Source organism: Chelonia mydas, chromosome 7 (assembly GCF_015237465.2).
Source record: "Chelonia mydas isolate rCheMyd1 chromosome 7, rCheMyd1.pri.v2, whole genome shotgun sequence".
Taxonomy (NCBI): domain Eukaryota; kingdom Metazoa; phylum Chordata; order Testudines; family Cheloniidae; genus Chelonia; species Chelonia mydas.
In genome coordinates, this window is record NC_057853.1 from 73,967,658 (window position 1) to 73,986,025 (window position 18,368).

The window sequence follows — 18,368 nt, forward strand, 5'->3', positions numbered from 1 at the left end:
GCCTTAATAATTAACTTCTTTGTGATCTTGAAAGTATAAAACATCAAAGTCAAAAATCTAGCCCACTTAAAAGTCTTCAGGAGAATTACTATACAAATATATGCTCTGCAATGCATACATGTCTATTATTCAAATGTTTTAATGAGCAAAATGTATAGTTATGCTTACAAGCTGATGCTCTAATCGTTTGATTGTTTCATCTTTTTTCTTCAGATCTTCTTTAAGCTGCCTGATCTCATTTAGCAGATCTTCAGTCTGACATATGAAGTAATAGAAAAATAGGCAACATGAAGTTTTCTACATGGGGCTAGACAACACTATCTAATTTAACATCTCCCCAGGATATAGTAAATCAAATGCTGCTGAAGCACCAGCAGGAAAATATGTATTAATCATGATAAATTCCTCCTAAAATATATGTTAGGCTCTGCTTTTATCTCATTGTCTACATGCTGACATGGGCTATATGTACATATGCTGAAAGTACAGCTAAAAACAGTGGGGAAACTTGGCTGAACTGATACAGGGTTGAGCAAACACACTGTCTATTGTTAAATTTTTAATGTACGCTAGTTCCAATAAAAGTATTTTAAGCTCCTTTTTATTCACAATGGCTTTATGATCTTTCAAAATTACATAAGCTATTGAGAAAAAACTCATCACTGAGAATTACTGCATATTTATAACCCTGTTTGTCTAACAATAAGTAGCAATACTATAAGTTGTGTGAATTGCAATTTTAAAATTGTCACATGAAAGTAGACTAATAGAATAGAATGAAAATAACAAAATTAATCACATTTTATAAAAAATTTGCAAACAAGGATAATTATTTCTTGCATTGTACAAAAAGCCCTGTTGAGCTGAATTTTAACTTGGATCAAACAGGAGACGTAAGACTTGAAGAGAAAAATGTTTATGCAAAGTTTTCAACGATTTTTAACCTTGACAGCTATGAAATTATTTTGAGTTTTCTTAACATCTTTTGCTTTCTGTGGCATTTTTAAGTATTTAACAGTGAATTAATCACGAATTAATCAGCTACACACAAGGCATTGTGGGGGCATATTTTCAGTTAACATTTGCATAGGATTTCAGTTTAGTAAAGACTGCTTTTATCTGCTGCGTTAGGATGAAACTTAGACTCAAAGATCTCTTATGGTAATGCAAACCACACGCAGCTACCCATTAAAGAAGATTTAAAAGTCACAAGAACTGAATCTCAATTAAACCTGGTTTAGTTTTGAAAACAGAAGGCAATACTTTCTTTTTCTAGGAATTATTCATGTTTCAAGACAACATTTCTGAAAGACCTGAGATAGTACAAGCAGCGTAACTAGCTCAAAAGAGGACCACAGTACAAGGAGCAGAAATACAATTACACTGCACAGAGTCCCTGAAACATAAGTATTTTAGGTCCCAGTCTTGCTGTTTGCTTGTGTAGGTGTCTCCTTGCATCGATGCTGATCCCTACTGACTTAAATGGAACTCCACAAAGGAGCAAGAGTCCGTCTGGGCAGAGCCAGCTATTGGACTATTTTCTAAAATGCAGGTCCTTTCCAGTACATAGCCAAATCTAAGAAATAGTCCTCTAATTTTGTTTGTTTCCTATTTCTGGTCCATTTTTTTAAAAAAATCCTATACTATCAGTTTCTTGCAACTGCAGCCTGTAGATACTGGTGGATTTTATATCAATTTTAAGTGAAACATACTCAAATACTACAGTGATGGATAACACTATAAAAGATTTTTTTTTTTATAAAGCAGCACCCAAAACACATACCAGATCAACCCAAATCGAACAGGTAAAACAGATCTATTTTGGGCCACTCAACTTTGTCAGTGTCCCTTTTAAATATCATAGAATCATAGAATATCAGGGTTGGAAGGGACCTCAGGAGGTCATCTAGTCCAACTCCTGCTCAAAGCAGGACCGATCCCCAATTAAATCATCCCAGCCAGGGCTTTGTCAAGCCTGACCTTAAAAACTTCTAATGAAGGAGATTCCACCACCTCCCTAGGTAACGCATTCCAGTGTTTCACCACCCTCCTAGTGAAAAAGGTTTTCCCAATATCCAACCTAAATCTCCCCCACTGCAACTTGAGACCATTACTCCTTGTTCTGTCATCTGCTACCACTGAGAACAGTCTAGAGCCATCCTCTTTGAACCCCCTTTCAGGTAGTTGAAAGCAGCTATCAAATTCCCCCTTATTCTTCTCTTCCGTAGACTAAACATCCCCAGTTCCCTCAGCCTCTCCTCATAAGTCATGTGTTCCAGTCCCCTAATCATTTTTGTTGCCCTCCGCTGGACTCTTTCCAATTTTTCCACATCCTTCTTGTAGTGTGGGGCCTAAAACTGGACACAGTACTCCAGATGAGGCCTCACCAGTGTCAAATAGAGGGGAAAGATCATGTCCCTCGATCTGCTGGCTATGCCCCTACTTATACATCCCAAAATGCCATTGGCCTTCTTGGCAACAAGGGCACACTGTTGACTCATATCCAGCTTCTCGTCCACTGTAACCCCTCGGTTCTTTTCTGCAGAACTGCTGCCGAGCCATTCGTCCCTAGTTTGTAGCGGTGCATTGGATTCTTCTGTCCTAAGTGCAGGACTCTGCACTTGTCCTTGTTGAACCTCATCAGATTTTTTTTGGCCCAATCCTCCAATTTGTCTAGGTCCCTCTGTATCCTATCCCTACCCTCCAGCGTATCTACCTCTCCTCCCAGTTTAGTGTCATCTGCAAACTTGCTGAGGATGCAATCCACACCATCCTCCAGATCATTTATGAAGATATTGAACAAAACCGGCCCCAGGACCGACCCTTGGGGCACTCCACTTGATACCGGCTGCCAACTAGACATGGAGCCATTGATCACTACCCGTTGAGCCCGACAATCTAGCCAGTTTTCTATCCACCTTATAGTCCATTCATCCAGCCCATACTTCTTTAACTTGCTGGCAAGAATACTGTGGGAGACCATGTCAAAAGCTTTGCTAAAGTCAAGGAACAGTGCATCCACTGCTTTCCCTTCATCCACAGAGCCAGTTATCTCATCATAGAAGGCAATTAGATTAGTCAGGCATGACTTGCCCTTGGTGAATCCATGCTGACTGTTCCTGATCACTTTCCTCTCCTCTAAGTGCTTCAGAATTGATTCCTTGAGGACCTGCTCCATGATTTTTCCAGGGACTGAGGTGAGGCTGACTGGCCCATTTCAAACAGTTGACAAGAAGGTGTGAGTAATGTTACTCACACCTTCTTGTCAACTGTTTGACATGGGCCATCCTGATTAACATACAAAAGTTTTTTTTTCTCCTGCTGATAATAGCCCACCTTAATCGATTACTATTGTTAGAGTTGGTATGGCAACCCCCATTTTTTCATGTTCTCTGTGTGTGTGTGTATATATATATCTATATCTATATCTAGCTACCTACTGTATTTTCCACAACACGCATCTGACGAAGTGGGCTTTAGCCCACAAAAGCTTATGCTCAAATAAATTTATTAGTCTCTCAGGTGCCACAAGTACTTCTCACACTCCTCATTCTTTTTAATTACACTGTGATCATACTTGAAAATAAAATAGTGTTCTATTTTACAGAAGGAATGAAAACTTGGCAATGAGACTACAATCTAGCACTCATTAAAATGCTTGTGGAGAAGTGGAGAGATGGCCATATTTGGGGAAGATCCTCTGATGGTGTAAGTTGTCATAGTTTCTAAGGATTGGCTCCTTCCTGTGAACATTATGGGACAAAAAGATCAGCAAATGCTTAGGATAAATACAATCTATAAAATTAAAACCAAGAACTTCACATGCCATTATTGTAACATGTCCACTGCAAATATGAAAAGGCATATTTTTTTCAATAATTAACTTGTGTGTCAATTTGCACTCTGTTTTAAAGATTCAAGCAGGCCATTTCACTTGAACAAACTTTAGATGCTATAAAAACAAGTCAACAGCTTTTGGGGTTTGTTTGTTTTGAAGTGTAGGAACCAAGGTGTAACCAAATACTACACAAGAAATTGTAAAATATATATTGTGTACCTTATTTGCAAGATATACTGCCATATGCAAGAATATAATTTGTCCATTTGTGGCGTAGCTATTAAAGAACTAAAGAGGTAATTTATTACAACGTCAAAGAATGTATTACTTCACTGAGCAGATAGGACCATTATAAATATAAGAACTGTTTCTCACCTCAGCTTTATACTGGCTTATTTGATCTGGAAGTGCTAACTTTACAATTGTATACAATACTGACAGAAACAAAGTTATGCTATTCTGCAATACAGTCAATGTCAATTTACCTTATATATAGGCTCAACATCCTGTGGTTCTGGGCTTGATGGTATTGAGAGTGGGATGTCCTGAAGAGAGACATTCTCATCATTCTGCCAGAGAAAAGGAAAGAAACAAAGGCCCATTCTGTTTATTTGCTGAATAGCTAGTTCCCAAAGTCAGTTTCAGACACCAAAGTATAAAAATTGTGAGCCTTGCTATTATATTAAGAGAGCTGAGATTAACTTTTTCGATACCACTTAAGAAGTCATGCAATGAACAAGAATCAAGAGCTACATTTCAAAACTAAAACAAGCTTTATTAAAAAAAAAAAAAAAGTGAAACCCCTAACATGCTTTTTTAGATCACATTCATGACATTCTTCCTTGCTCTTCTTGTACCACCATTTGCATTGCATTTCCACTATTCTTACAAAGCAAAATAAATTGCAATTATGCAGTTTTGGAACAAAATGTATTTTTAATGCTGTGACACTGTACTTATATTTACTATTGTACTGTTTAGCTAATACCATCTCTTCACTTACAATTCATGCCTTATAAAAGGATGGTCTGTCAAAACATCTCTAATAATACTAACAGTGAACCACATACATGTGCTATAACTAAGAACAAGAAACCTGGTCCCCAATGGTTCCAAATACCTGTTCAGAAAAATTAGTGAGACGGACACAGTGGAGTGGTGGACCAAAGAGCCCTGAAACAGTGTACCTTATTATTGAAAACCAGGCTACATTTGCAATGTTTCACTTTTCAGAATCCCATGCATGTGTCTCTATTTAAGAGTCGCAATAATTAGGAAAAAATATAACATGTCTGACCAATATTAAAATGTGACTCACACCTAAGTTCTAAAATAGTTCTTACCTCAACTGGGGATTATTTCTTAAACTTAAATATTTTTGCTTGTTAATAGGTTGACTAATACAGAATGAATCCACAACTATCAGACCCTAATTTTTTTTTAAATCAGCCCAATATGGTGCAGAGTGAGAGAGCACATTTTATTTTTAGCACTGCATTCTGAAATTAAGCACAGTCAGTACAACTACAAAGATCCTGAAAAGATGACAAAAGATAATTGCATGACTGCTTCCTGAAGCATTTAAACAGCCATGACAAACAGCTGATAATGTGAAATGCTCTGTACCAGTGATACTCAGTCTTAAAAAGCCAGTTATGTCAAAGAATAAATCAGACAAAATCATTGGAGAGAGAGTCTCATGTCATGTTACCACATTTGTATTACGTTTCATATGTTGCCTCAAATCACTACACAACACCACAACACAAACATTACAATGCAACACACTATTTTAAGGTTCTTCAAGGCTTCACTCCTGCTCCCAAGCTATGGAGAAAAAGGGTTCTCTTTCTGCCTAGCTCATTAGCTTCTGAAAGGGAAGGGGATTATTTGTGGTTGCTATCCTGGTCACTTGGAAGGATGAAGACTGATCCTGTTTGTTTCTCGATATTTGCTCAGTGATCCCCACATGCCCCAGATAGCATTTGGAGAACTCATATGATCTGCATTTCCTTCAATCTGCTTGTAACCAGGCAAAACAAAGAGTTCTGGTCACACTACTAGATTTCATGAGTGCAAATGTACCTCTATAGCCACAGACTAATTAAACAAACCGAATGGATCTTACTAAAATAATTACCATGGATATGCGTGTTCTTCCCCGTAATGTGAATTACTTCCCATAGAATTTTGCTATTAAATTACACAGAGCACTTGTCGCTGAATGAAGAGAATTATAAAAATTCTCAAAAAAGTTATATGGAAGAAATTACAATGTAGTTTGAACTGGTAAAGTATTTTTATGAGATTCTCCTTTACATGTTTGCTTCTCCATTTGCCAGTATCCACTGGCAGCAGCAGCCATACTTCACAACCCTCAGCATCCTTAAACACCATGTAGAAATGACCACATGTTTTTTGTAAAAAATGGTTTTGTTATAATAAAGTTTAAATTGAATTTACACTTGCAGGATACAACACTGCTCCTTACAATGACCTCTCTTCTGCTCTTTTTACCGTCTGACTATTGATCCTCAACACAGTCAAATTTCATTTCAGCTTTTCTTACTAAGGCTTTTGACCACTTGGTGGAGACTGTAATTTATCTTAAACCTCACAGGGCATATAGAGTGCCATTCACTTCACCAGCTGTTGCTAGTTCCTTCTGTGCAGCTTGTCACCTGTGCAATACGCTCATATGGGCAGATAATGGTCCACTTTGATTAAGATATTTGTAGGATGACTTTTAAAGGAATAAGGTACTGCTAGGCCTCAGTAAGAAGCAAGCAGTATCTGGTGATTTCATTACACGGCAAATGCCTTTTAAATGTTATGTTAAATGGTTATGCCTTTCCCCGTAGTTATATGCACTTAGGAGAAAGGGTACACAAAGAAACAGGTATCAGTTTATGCACGGGAAATGAAAACTATTATAGAAAATTCAACGTACAATTTAAAATTAATTTGCATACATTTTAAAAAAGACTGTCAAAGGGGCCTCGAATAATTCTTGTCACCCGCAGATGCAGACAACTAAAGAGGAATTCTAGTTAAAACTACCGACTTCATTACAAAAGGAATTAACGTGCGTAGGATATGTCACATCAGCAACAAAAGGTTTGTATGTGCTATAGTCTTTTTAAGCCCTATCATACACTTTTATATTTTCAGAATCAAAGCAAAATGCAAGTTCATTTTCATTGCTCTTCCCATGATTAGATGAGTCACTTCCAATGCTTACAGTACACAGGTCTAACAATATACGTCCACTGGAACCTCAGCACCCTATTCTGCATAATAATGACTACAAATACAGTTATTTTAGAAGGAGTTCACTGTTTTCCTGCTTCCCTCTTTCTTTTCAGCTGTATTGCCAACATGAAAAATTTAGCACCAGGAGCACTATTTTCCCTATGTAAAGAAAGGGAGCTTCAAACAGGATTAGCAAGAATAACTACAACTAGCTATTAAGGTATACTACATTTTGACTGGGTAGATATAATGTGTAGTCATGTGACACCTTTTGGGAAATTTGAATGACTGAATGTAAACCTTTATTTTCAGAAATATGTAATAATGCATAAAATGAAGCTGTTCTCTTATGCGGTCATGTAACATTGGACCTAAGTTTAGTAAGTCAACCGCCAACATATCAAACAGCAACACGCATACATACATACATAAGTTCTTTATTCAACTGACATTTTCTAAATAACTGGAATATTTTATTATTTATAGAGGAATATCAAAAGGTTAAATGTATATTTTTCTAATAGATGTATGTAAATATAATTAGGCTAGTCACATTTGTGCCTAATGTAGCTACTCAATAAAACACTTCTTTGCAATGAGGACCGCTTCAGTACAATTTGATGTAAATCCAAAGAAACTCGAAAACAAATACTTTCCAAATATGCCTAATTTGAATTTTACATAATAAAAACCGAATCAGCAGCAACACAAAACAATTTTACCTAATTTCCTTAATTGAAAGTTGATTCTGGAAAGTGGTGCTGTTAGAGAAAACAGAAAATTAATCCAATGCTATTTGTAACTATTTTCTAATTAATTTAAAACGCGTGATAAACAGCTTATAAATCTCCATTTCCAGTAGTCCTATTATGATTACTTCTGACATTTATTCAAGTTTAGACAAGGAAACACACTAATTGTGTTTTTGTTCTACACATTGGAATGTCTCACATTTAATTAGCCACGTAGAAAGCTGAAAACTGAACCTATAATACAGAAACTGTTTCTACACAGCCTACAAATGACATTGATTGCATTGATATTTAAACCAAGCAATCTCTGTTTTGACAAAAGATCGATCATTGCTGCTTTATATCCACATCCTTCTGTTTAAGGATTGTCCTTTTCTGTTGGCTATGACTACCAGTAATCTGAGACACTCGTTTTCCATACATATTTTCAATTTAATTATTTTTGTTGGGATTTTTCTCTTCCAATTTGTTTTACTGGACTTTTACGTCCTGACTCAACAAGGTACTTAAGCATGTGGCTAACTTTTAGGAGCCCTGTTGCAGTCAACTGGACTAGTCATGTGCTTAAAGTTAGGTATGTATTAAAGTACCTTGCTGAAACCAGAGCCTCAGAGCTGAAATCAGAAGTGGTCCCAAGTAAGTCATGACACTTGGAAAGTATCCACACACCTTATCTATAGCGATAAAATCATAATACATGTGCTCTCCCCCTCCATCTTCCTACTGGAAAAACTAACACAGTTAAAAGACAAAAGGCTGCCCCCCCCTACTCACTCCTCTTAATTGCTACATTTCTGAAGAGCAACATCCATATTTTCATAAATAACTTTTGCCACTTTACGTACAATGTGTTTATTTTGTACAATAATACAAATTTGGTGACAACAGAGTAAGACTCAAAAGGCATAGTTCTTTTACAGTGCCCTGGGATTAAATCTAAGCAGTCAGTTCTCATCAGTTTAAATTAAGAATTGAGCTGACTTCCATTTTGCAATCACAATGGCTATTACTTAGAGTGGCACTTGAATTTATTCATGACATTTTTATTTCAGTTTTAAAGTGGAATATGAAGCAGTGAGTCTACAACCCACACAGAAAGTTAATTTCATTCCAAAGAAATCTGCATTTTTGTTAAGGGTCACATTACAGATCAGCTGATTTTATTGTCTTAGAATGGCGTTAATGAATGTTATGGGTTTAATTTTAAATGCTATACACCTAGATATAATACTTAACAGCCCTTTGTTTCAGAAATTTAAATTTTCTCTTATGCAACTTACGTCACTCTAAATGATTTAGTGTACTTTTACAATATATTTGAAGTATATATAACAAATATTGAAGTGCTGATTTAAAATTTTCAAGCCTGCATCTATAATTGTCACATCTATACTTTAGGGTGGGAAGAAGTATTTAATATAAAATATTGGTGGTTAATAACAGAGTGCTTTACTTGCCTCTAATTCTGATTTCCCCTAAGATGCCATAAAAACCCCATTTGACTAAAACTGTGCAGGTCAAATCCCTGAATAGGCACGAAGACACAATATGTAAGATCTGGCCTCCCATTTCTTTTTTGGACTATAATTTTTTAGAGAGAGAAGGTGGGTGAGGTAATATCTTTTATTGGACCAACTTCTCTTGGTGAGACACACAAGCTTTCCCCATTTGATATTGAAAATATTACCATTCAATTTACTTGACACATGTAACAGTGTGCCTTCTGCTGTTTCATTTAGTTTGGTACTTGATATATAATTTTTTACTTTTTTTTAATATGCGTCTACACTGAGAAGCAATACATTTAGTAAGAGAGGAAAAAGTACTTTAAAAACATTTACACTGTTATTCCATTCCTTTCAAAAAGAAAAAAAAAAAAGAAAAAAAAAGTAAAATCTCTAAAAGACCAGGAGAGTTAAAAGACAGACGCCGTCCTCCTCATAATAAGCCATCATAAATTAACAGATCTCAGAGTCCATACCGATTACCACCTTAGTCAGGTAAACTAATCATTACACCTTGGGGATTCTCTGCAAAAATCTGATTATACTAATTAAAATACAGTATTGAAATTTGCAATTTGTACACAGATTGAAAATGTATGTCAGTTTCCTGCTCTTGTATGAGGCTAAGCTTTTGAAGCTTTCAGCAGAGAAAGGCAAATATAGGGCTAAGGTAAAATCTAACTACCATAATTTGCATTAGTTTCACTTGGACCATTTACCCATTTTCTCTTTGCAGCCTACAAAACTAGAGGAGATCTATTCATTAAGGTTCCAATTCAGCAAATCAATGGGACTAGTCACATGCTTAAAGTTAGGCACATGCTTAAGTATCTTGCTGAATCAGAACCTCAGAGTGCTAGAGAATAATGAGGCTATTTGGTATCATCAGTTAAAATCAAGAATTCTTTGGAAAGCATACCATACCTAAATACATTACTATTCCTCTAAACTTTGCAATTTACCAATCACAGAAGTCTTGTGCTCCACTAAAATAAATAAACAAACTAGTGACTTCAGTTTAAGTTTTTAATTTATTTTTTACTAAAATTTCATCTTACTTGCTGATAGAAATAATAGTGGTTGAATTCAAATTGATGTCACTGTATACTTAACAATTAGCCAAATAAAGTGTATCTCAAATCTCAATTTCCTGTTCTTTAGCGTGACATATTTAGTTATTTATACATGCAGTGCACTCCATTTATAAAAATCAACTCCATATAGTCATTAAAACCACTGGGACAAAGTCATTCCTATACTAACTAAAATACTCTGCTCGAAAGAATCTACTGGGACAGATGTGATTCTTATAAAAGGAGTGTCTGTTTCAGGGAAGCCTGGCTGTTTAAAAATAGCCAGAGCTCCGCGAACCAGCTGAGTGGCGGCGGACCAGCTGAGCAGCGTGGAACAGCAGAGCAGCACACAGCAGGAGTTTGCCTGGGAGTTCGCCTGGGGTGAGCCCAGTGAGGCTTACATCTTGCCAGCTTCTCTGAGGAAGCTCATAGTAGGAAGGTGATATGGAGGGGGGGTGTTCAGCTATTGTGACCTGCACTGGATGTGCCAGTCTTTCTTCCACAGGACAGAAGCGACTTTGTCTGTACAGAGTGCAAGCTAGTATCCATATTGGAAGAGAAGACTGAAGGTCTGGAGCAACAGATATTGACCCTGCGTTGCATACGAGAATCTGAGGATTTCCTGGACAAAAGTCAGGATATGCTTCTACGAGCACAAAGCTCTAAAGATTTAGAGCAGGTTGCACAGCGGAGCCAAGAGGCCAGTGAAGAAGCTTGGCAACATGTGACCTCCAGAAGAAGAAGGGGGAATGTCCGGGTACCAGCAACGCAGACACAGGTAAGTAACCGTTTTTATGTTCTCTCCACAGGTACCATTGCGGAGAGTGGACCAGATGATACGTCTTGGGGGAGAAAGCAGAAGGAGTCTCTGCTGGTTGGAAGGCATGAGATGCGATGTCCTGAGGTTGGGGGTTCCACTACCACCACTCCCAAGAGAAGGAGGCGGGCGGTGGTGGTCTCTCCTCAGGGGGACTGAGTCATCTATCTGCCGCCCTGACTGGGAAAACAGAGAAGTCTGCTGCTTGCCAGGGGCTAAGATTCGCGATGTGACGGAGAGACTGCCGAGACTCATCAAGCCCTCGGATCGCTACCCCTTCCTGCTTCTCCACGTGGGCACCAATGATACTGCCAAGAATGACCTTGAGTGGATCACTGCGGACTACGTGGCTCTGGGAAGAAGGATAAAGGAGTTTGAGGCACAAGTGGTCTTCTCATCCATCCTCCCCATGGAAGGAAAAGGTCGGGGTAGGGACCGTCGAATCGTGAAGTCAACGAATGGCTACGCAGGTGGTGTCGGAGAGAAGGCTTTGGATTCTTTGACCATTGGATGGTGTTCCATGAAGGAGGAGTGCTGGGCAGAGACGGGCTCCATCTAAGGAAGAGAGGGAAGAGCAGGAAGAGCATCTTTGCGAGCAGGCTCGCTAACCTAGTGAGGAGGGCTTTAACCTAGGTTCATCAGGGGAAGGAGACCAAAGCCCTGAGGTAAGTGGGCAAGCGGGATACCGGGAGGAAGCACGAGCAGGAGCGCATGAGAGGGGAGGGCTCCTACCTCATACTGAGAATGAGGGGCGATCAGCAGGTTATCTCAAGTGCCTATATACAAATGCACAAAGCCTTGGAAAAAAGCAGGGAGAACTGGAGGTCCTGGTGAAGGCAAGGAATTATGACGTGATTGGAATAACAGAGACTTGGTGGGATAACTCACATGACTGGAGTACTGTCATGGATGGTTACAAACTGTTCAGGAAGGACAGGCAGGGCAGAAAAGGTGGGGAAGTAGCACTGTATGTAAGGGAGCAGTATGACTGCTCAGAGCTCCGGTATGCAAGTGCAGAAAAACCTGAGTGTCTCTGGATTAAGTTTACAAGTGTGAGCAACAAGAGTGATGTAGTGGTGGGAGTCTGCTATAGACCACCGGACCAGGGGGATGAGGTGGATGAGGCTTTCTTCCAGCAACTCGCAGAAGCTACTAGATCGCACGCCCTGGTTCTCATGGGCGACTTTAATCATCCTGATATTTGCTGGGAGAGCACTATAGTGGTGCACAGACAATCCAGGAAGTTTTTGGAAAGCGTAGGGGACAATTTCCTGGTGCAAGTGCTGGAGGAGCCAACTAGTGGGAGAGCTTTTCTTGACCTGCTGCTCACAAACCGGGAAGAATTAGTAGGGGAAGCAAAAGTGGATGGGAATCTGGGAGGCAGTGACCATGAGTTGGTCGAGTTCAGGATCCTGATACAGGGAAGAAAGGTAAGCAGCAGAATATGGACCCAGGACTTCAGGAAAGCAGACTTTGACTCCCTCAGGGAACTGATGGGTAGGATCCCCTGGGGGAATAACATGAGGGGGAAAGGAGTCCAGGAGAGCTGGCTGTAATTCAGAGAATCCCTATTGAGGTTACAGGGACAAACCATCCCAATGTGTCGAAAGAATAGTAAATATGGCAGGCGACCAGCTTGGCTTAACAGTGAAATCCTTGCGGATCTTAAACATAAAAAAGAAGCTTACAAGAAGTGGAAGATTGGACAAACGACCAGGGAAGAGTATAAAAATGTTGCTCGGGCATGTAAGGAATGAAATCAGGAGGGCCAAATCGCACCTGGAGCTGCAGCTAGCAAGAGATGTTAAGAGTAACAAGAAGGGTTTCTTCAGGTATGTTGGCAACAAGAAGAAAGCCAAGGAAAGTGTGGGCCCCTTACTGAATGAGGAAGGCAACCTAGTGACAGAGGATGGGGAAAAAGCTAATGTACTCAATGCTTTTTTTGCCTCTGTCTTCACGAACAAGGTCAGCTCCCACACTGCTGCGCTGGGCAACACAGCATGGGGAGTAGGTGGCCAGCCCTCTGTGGAGAAAGAAGTGATTAGGGACTATTTAGAAAAGCTGGACGTGCACAAGTCCATGGGGCCGGATGCGTTGCATCCGAGAGTGCTAAAGGAGTTGGCGGCTCTGATTGCAGAGCCATTGGCCATTATCTTTGAAAACTCATGGCGATCGGGGGAAGTCCCGGACGACTGGAAAAAGGCTAATGTAGTGCCCATCTTTAAAAAAAGGGAAGAAGGAGGATCCTGGGAACTACAGGCCAGTCAGCCTCACCTCAGTCCCCGGAAAAATCATGGAGCAGGTCCTCAAGGAATCAATTCTGAAGCACTTAGAAGAGAGGAAAGTGATCAGGAACAGTCAGCATGGATTCACCAAGGGCAAGTCATGCCTGACTAATCTAATCGCCTTCTATGGTGAGATTACTGGTTTTGTGGATGAAGGGAAAGCAGTGGACGCGCTGTTCCTTGACTTCAGCAAAGCTTTTGACACGGTCTCCCACAGTATTCTTGCCAGCAAGTTAAAGAAGTATGGGCTGGATGAATGCACTATAAGGTGGATAGAAAGTTGGCTAGATTGTCGGGCTCAAAGGGTAATGATCAATGGCTCCATGTCTAGATGGCAGCCGGTATCAAGTGGAGTGCCCCAAGGGTCGGTCCTGGGGCCGGTTTTGTTCAATATCTTCATAAATGATCTGGAGGACGGTGTGGATTGCACCCTCAGCAAATTTGCAGATGATACTAAACTAGGAGGAGTGGTAGATACAGTGGCAGGTAGGGATAGGATACAGAGGGACCTAGACAAATTGGAGGATTGGGCCAAAAGAAATCTGATGAGGTTCAACAAGGGTAAGTGCAGGGTCCTGCACTTAGGATGGAAGAATCCAATGCACCGCTACAGACTAGGGACCGAATGGCTAGGCAGCAGTTCTGTGGAAAAGGACCTAGGGGTGACAGTGGACGAGAAGCTGGATATGAGTCAACAGTGTGCCCTTGTTGCCAAGAAGGCCAATGGCATTTTGGGATGTATAAGCAGGGGCATAGCCAGCTGATCGAGGGACGTGATCGTTCCCCTCTATTCGACATTGGTGAGGCCTCATCTGGAGTACTGTGTCCAGTTTTGGGCCCCACACTACAAGAAGGATGTGGAAAAATTGGAGAGAGTCCAGCGAAGGGCAACAAAAATGATTAGGGGTCTGGAACACATGACTTATGAGGAGAGGCTGAGGGAACTGGGATTGTTTAGTCTGCAGAAGAGAAGAAGGAGGGGGGATTTGATAGCTGCTTTCAACTACCTGAGAGGTGGTTCCAAAGAGGATGGTTCTAGACTATTCTCAATGGTAGAACATGAGAGGACAAGGAGTAATGGTCTCAAGTTGCAGTGGGGGAGGTTAGGTTGCCTTTTAATTTGTTAGGAGTAGGCTTCATAGTTCAAACGATGGGGTTTTAAGACTGTTGCAGTCATGCAACAATAAAAAAAACCAACACTTCTGAATAGAAGCAGGATTTCATATTACTGTTATTTCTGATAGATTGTTTTAAAAGAAATTTCAGATCTCCGTTATACATCATAAAGTAGTAAAAATAGGGCTCAAACCCATTTTCCCTTTTCCAGCTTCTAATTTTCTAAAGTTATTTGTTTGCTTATTTAAGTCTTTTCAGTATAAATGGAAGGGCCAGTATAAACTGTAATTTCTAACACTTACAATTATAAAATATTGCCTTCAAATAGCAGAGAATAGCAGTTATGTTGTGTGCAATCAGCAGTGAAGTTGATATGCTCTGCTATTACCCAAAGTAGCAGTTATTTAACATGGGGGAGAAATAACAAAAAATATTGGACTCACTAATATGAAAACTGAATGAAGCATATGAGTTTCAATTACTGATTTCCATAGTGCTATTTACTAACAAATTCTGAAGTATCCTATGGCTTTAAAAACTAACATCAAGAATACCTCTCCTTACCCAATTCACTAGTTTAACTAAAACTATATACAGTAGGCTTACCTAGAGAGCCAGTCTCTGAAGATCTGTGAAGCCTGTGATGTTCCCTGCTTATCTTGGGGGCCAAAAATATTCGGTTAATCTCAGTTTTCCTTGTGAAGACAGCCTTGAAAATAAGTCAACCATTGGAGTTGATGGTTTGCCTCATTTTTCATTAGCACTAGACTATCTACTTTGAGGTCCATGAAAAAAACTCAACTACCATTCCCTTAATTTGAGAGGAACCCAGACAAATTCACAGCTGTGAGGACAGCGTTGCTCAGGTTTGCTGCTGAAGGTTATGAGCTTGCTGCAAGCTGCTTTCCAGCAGGCCACTTGCAGCCATACTGGCTCTATAACTGACCAATCAGCATCAATGTCGAGCTACAAAGAAGGGCAGGTTGATAACAAGTAATCCACAAGACCATTTTACTTTCGTACACATAGCACAAGGAATTTAGCCATTCTAATCCTGGCTCTGTAGCTCTAATCCAATCACCTTTAATCCAATCCAAACCTTTCTTAGGGGATGTCTACACTTAACATCAGGAGCAATCGATCTAGCAGGGATCGATTTATCGGGTCTAGTGAAGATGCGATAAATCAACCGCCGAGCACTCTCCCATCGATTCCAGGACTCCACCAGAGCGAGAGGTGCAGGTGGAGTCGACGAGGGGAGCGTCAGCAGTCCATTTGCCACAATAAGTAGATCTAAGTACGTTGACTTCAGCTACGTTATTCACATAGCTAAAGTTGGGTAACTTAGATCGATTCCCCCCCGCAGTGTAGGCCAGGCCTTAGTTTCCTCCATCCATAAAATCGGAAAAGTTACTTACCTTCAAGGGGTGTTATGATTAATTATTTGCTACAAGTTTTCCCAATTAGTTACTGTTGTTCTACCATTCTGCCAATTAGTTAACATATACAAAGTACTACAAAATCCTCCAGTGGCTGGGGGATTATTGCTACCAGTCCTCTTGTTTATTTGAACCATTATCCCTTGTAAAACTCTAAATGTTAGCACTTCTACAGCAGTGTTTACCTGAAGATTTCTTAACATTTTCACATTTTTGATAATCTTAAATTTGGAATTGCCCCAATTTATCCACCTGAAAATCCTGAAACCTATCCCAGTCCCATATATAGTGGTGTAGATCAGTGGATCTCAAACTTTAGCAACCTGAGGACCCCCATTTTGATTTTAAAATTTTTGCAGACCCCCCGCCCCACAAGCCTGCCACTCAGCCCCAGACCTCGCCCCCACTCCTCCTCTTCCCCCAAAGCCCCACCCCCGCCCCACCTCTTACTGCCCCCACTCCATCCCTGGCCCCCTCCTCTTCCCCACCTCTTTCCACTCCCTCCCCCGAGCGCATCCCATCCCCGCTCTTCCCCCTCCCTCCCAGTGCTCCTGCACACCGCTGAACAGCTGTTTCCCGGTGTGCAGGAAGCTGGGAGGGAGTGGGGAGGAGTTGATCAGCGGGGCCCCTGGACCCCAGTTTGAGAAACACTGGTGTAGATGATGGATAGGCATCATTTATGTTGGAACAAAAGAAAACAAAGGCCCATTCAAAAATGCTGAAGCTTGCTTTTTTTTTTTTTGAGCAGGGAAAGAAAAGTGTCTTGCCATAGTCTGCAGGAGAGACAAAAACAGCTATTACAAATACAGCAATCCTTAACTACATTCACCCCAACCCTGAAATACAATTAATCTTTAGACAATAAACATGTGTCAATTAAAAAAAACAACCAAGCCTCAGAACAGAAAGAATAAGTATCTTTGCCAGAATTTAGCAACATCACAAAGAAGCTTTGGGCATCTCATGAGCAGAAAAAAAAAAGTGCAACATTTCTGCACTGGAACAAGAGTCTTTCCTACTCCTCTTGTTGTGGAGGATATGGTGGCTCCACAGGACATGCCTGGTCTCCCCTATGGATCCTCACCAACCCCCATTCTATTTTCCAGTGCATAATCTGTAGAGACCAGTTTCCATTTCATACTGCCATTGCTTAGAATGTTCAAGGCTCTCATCATGCGGTGAAAAGGAATCAACATACGGATCAAAAGAACTTCCAGAGAAAAACATAGTTCCGTTAATTTTGATCTTCCTAGATGTTTGAATCTCACACTAACTACAGCAAAACATTCTAGACTAGAAATGCAGATTGACACAAACACTAAACCTTTGTGCTTCTATCACTGATTTGTAAATCAACAGCATGCCCTACTTTGCAGTCTTCCCAACTTCTCAATTGAATAATTTATCTAAAAGATTCCTTTTTCTCTGAAGAACTGTTTCAGAGACACACAAATCATGACTATGCTGTCATTGCAAACCAAAAAACCACCCAACTTTTCTTCTGCTCTGATTTGTCATCCTGCTCTGTTGCCATACCACTTACTTGTGAATGCCTAGATTGTGAAAAAACTAAACATGAATATTTTCATAAGATAAGAGATTTAATAAGGAAGTGTTATAAACAGTATTACAAGCGTATGTTCAAAAAAAGTCATTGGAAAAAATGAAGAGCAGCAAAGGCTCCCATATAATTGAAAAAATAGAAGTCGTATAGAAGGAAAGCACATTTTGTGGGTTCACGATACGGATAACAGGCATACATCTGACTAGAGATAGGGCTGAATTAAGACAATAAAGGGGCCTAGGTACATCGCCGCATGTGGGTCTCTCTTTGACCTGTCACTGTGATGGGCTCAAGTCCTCCTTACCAATTCCATCCTTTGTCCATATGGCCTATATTGAATTCTTCGTATGTTTTCCAGTGAAGCTGAAAAAGACATGACTCTTTCGGTAAGTCAGAATTTCATTTTACACAGTGCAGTGTTGTTATCCCCCATTGTTCCATCAGCATCCATGAGGTCACAGACTAACACACACTGGGTGAAATGCTGTGGGGTAACTAGTACTGGTATCCCAGAAAAGTGACTTTAAGAACTTCTTGTTGAAATGAGGATTTTAAAAATTGGAAATTTTGAATCCAGAGGTGTATCGCTAGCAGAGTACACCAATGTTTCTTTATGGAATTTTATTTTTTTTTATTAAAATACTTAAACTTGTTTTAAAATAAGGGTATTTGGCTAGACCACAATTGGTTGTTACAGAAGAAACCGAGGCATTAAATTAATACAATA

The 18,368-nt window shown here is 39.9% G+C and overlaps 1 protein-coding gene across 7 annotated transcripts in view; it reads right to left on the reverse strand.

Annotated features, from left to right (window-relative positions):
* Window positions 1-18,368, reverse strand: part of CCSER2 (coiled-coil serine rich protein 2) — a 132,647-nt gene that overhangs the window by 40,853 nt on the left and 73,426 nt on the right. For 6 of the 7 annotated variants that reach the window (XM_037904474.2, XM_037904472.2, XM_043551365.1 and 3 more), the window contains exons 7-8: window positions 4,324-4,407; window positions 169-255 (exon numbers count right to left, since the gene is read on the reverse strand). In XM_037904474.2, coding sequence (XP_037760402.1) covers window positions 169-255; window positions 4,324-4,407 — 171 coding nt within the window. The remainder of the gene's footprint in view (window positions 1-168; window positions 256-4,323; window positions 4,408-18,368) is intronic. The other variant, XM_043551364.1, reaches the window with a different exon arrangement.